At 42.5% G+C, this 2131-nt stretch overlaps 1 protein-coding gene across 1 annotated transcript; it reads left to right on the top strand.

The window, feature by feature from the left end:
- Positions 1 to 319: 319 nt before the first annotated feature.
- Positions 320 to 1551, top strand: LOC138883091 (uncharacterized). The gene is made up of 3 exons (XM_070163751.1): positions 320 to 406; positions 529 to 595; positions 1088 to 1551. Exons 1-3 carry the CDS (start codon positions 320 to 322, stop codon positions 1549 to 1551), a joined length of 618 nt encoding a protein of 205 aa, XP_070019852.1.
- Positions 1552 to 2131: the final 580 nt, after the last annotated feature.

The raw sequence follows: 2131 nt of genomic DNA, 5'->3' as shown, positions 1-2131 counted from the left end.
AAATCTGCATATGTGAAGCTGGTGGAGAGTGCCAATGAGAAAGAGAAGAGGACGAATAGGAAATGTTATAAGAAGGCAAAGAAAGAGGTGAAGTTAGCAGTCACGACAGCTAATACTGCAGTGCTTGAACATTTGTATGAGGAACTTAGGGGCAGGGGTGGTGATAAGAAACTGTTCAAGTTAGCCAAGGTTAGAGAGAGAAAGGCCCGAGACCTAGAGCAAGTGAGATGAATGGAAGATAAGGAAGGTAATGTATTGGTCGATGAGGCGTGTATTAGGCTTAGATGACAATCATACTTTCATAAACTTTTGAATGAGGATGGGGACAAGAACATCGTGCTTGGAGAGTAGGAGAACTCAGAAAGCCAACATGATTTTGGGTTTTGTGCATATTAAGGTTGAGGAGGTGATGCGGAAGATGAGTAGGAGTAGGGCAACTAGGCTATATGAGGTCCCCATGGAATTTTGGAAGGATGCGGGCCGGGCAGAATTGGAGTGGCTGACCTGACTATTTAATTTCATTTGTAGGACGAAGAAAATGCCCGAAGAATAGAGGTGGGGTTTGATGGTCCCATTGTACAAGAACAAGGGCAATGTATAGAATTGCAACAACTATAGGGAAATCAAGTTGTTGAGTCATACTATGAAAGTTTGGGAGAGGGTGGTAGAGAGGAGGGTGAGGATGAGGGTGTCTGTTTTGGAGAATCAATTCCGTTTCATGCTGGGGAAGTCGACTACAGGGGCCATCCATTTTGTAAGAAGGTTGATGGAGAAATATAGGAAAAACAAGAAGTACTTGAATATGGTGTTCATTGACGTTGAAAAAGAAAATGACAAAGTCCCTGGGGAGGCTCTATAGAGATGTTTGGAGGTAAGTGTTGTGCCAGTAGGTACATCAGGGTGATTAAGGACATGTACGATGGAACTAAGACTCAGAGGAGGACTATAGGAGGAGACTCGGATTATTTTCCAGTGGTGATGGGCTTGCATTAGGGACCAACTCTTAGCTCTTTTCTATTTGCCTTGGGAATGGATGTACTGACGTGTCACATCAAATGAGAGGTGCCATGGTGTATGTTATTTGCAGATGACATAATGTTGATTGACGAGTCATGTAGCGGAGTTAACACTAGGCTAGAGGCGTGGCAAAAGACCCTGGAGTCTAAAGGTTTAAAGTTGAGTAGGATGAAAATGGAATGCTTGGAGTGTAAGTTCAATGTTGGGACGCGGGAAGTAGAAGTGGACATGAAGCTTGATACACAAGTCATCCCTAAGAGTGATAGTTTCAAGTACCTTAGGTCTGTAATTCAAGTTAATAAGGAGATTGACGAGGATGTTACACATCGCATTGGAGCAGGGTGGATGAAATGGAGGCTCTCTTCTGGTGTTTTGTATAATAGGAATGTGCCACCAAGACTTAAGGGCAAGTTCTATAGAGCGGTAATTAGACCGACTATGTTGTATGAAGCCAAATGTTGGCCAGTCAAGAAATCTCATATCCAGAAGATGAGATTAGCAGATGAGGATGTTGAGATAGATGTGTGGACATAGAAGGAAGGATAAGATTAAGAATGAAGTTATTAGGGACAAGGTTGATGTGGCTCCTATGGAAGACAAGTTGCGGGAATCAAAGTTGAGATAGTACGAGCCTGTGAAAAGGAGAGACACTGGTGCCCCTGTTAGGAGGTGTGAGAGGTTGATCATGGCAGGTCAGATGAGGGGTAGAGGGAGGTCTAAGAATGTCACGCCCCAAAAATCGTGGAACGCGACCAACGCTCAACCGAGTAAACCCGACTGAGCAAGCCTGTTAGATTTCATTCTACCCAAGCTAGTTCATGAACAAAGAGGGAATGTTATCCCCTTTATCAAAACACTAAGCAATCTTCCATTAGAAAGTTTCATTGCATTTCTGTCAATGACTTCATTCATATTTTACAAAATATTACAAGTTTGTAAGTTTAATGAAAAGCATGTTTATCAAGTACCAACTTTTCTAGTCTGGACTCCCAACATCAACCACACCCACAAACAGTCTACGGAGCCTCTAAATATAATAAAAGAGTAATAGGGAAATGCCAACAACAAAGCTCCAGCTATACCTCAAAACGTGATGAGAAAATGAACAAAAGAT

Source organism: Nicotiana sylvestris, chromosome 12 (assembly GCF_000393655.2).
Source record: "Nicotiana sylvestris chromosome 12, ASM39365v2, whole genome shotgun sequence".
NCBI classification, from domain to species: domain Eukaryota; kingdom Viridiplantae; phylum Streptophyta; class Magnoliopsida; order Solanales; family Solanaceae; genus Nicotiana; species Nicotiana sylvestris.
This window is presented reverse-complemented; position numbering and strand designations above follow the sequence as displayed.

Bases quoted from the DNA above. Each gene is read 5' to 3' on its own strand.
- LOC138883091 (XM_070163751.1), top strand. From the start codon at position 320: ATGGGGACAAGAACATCGTGCTTGGAGAGTAGGAGAACTCAGAAAGCC. The intron at 407-528 runs GTGATGCGGAAG...TTTCATTTGTAG, and splicing joins TGCATATTAAGGTTGAGGAG to GACGAAGAAAATGCCCGAAG. The intron at 596-1,087 runs GTATAGAATTGC...TGTTATTTGCAG, and splicing joins TGTACAAGAACAAGGGCAAT to ATGACATAATGTTGATTGAC.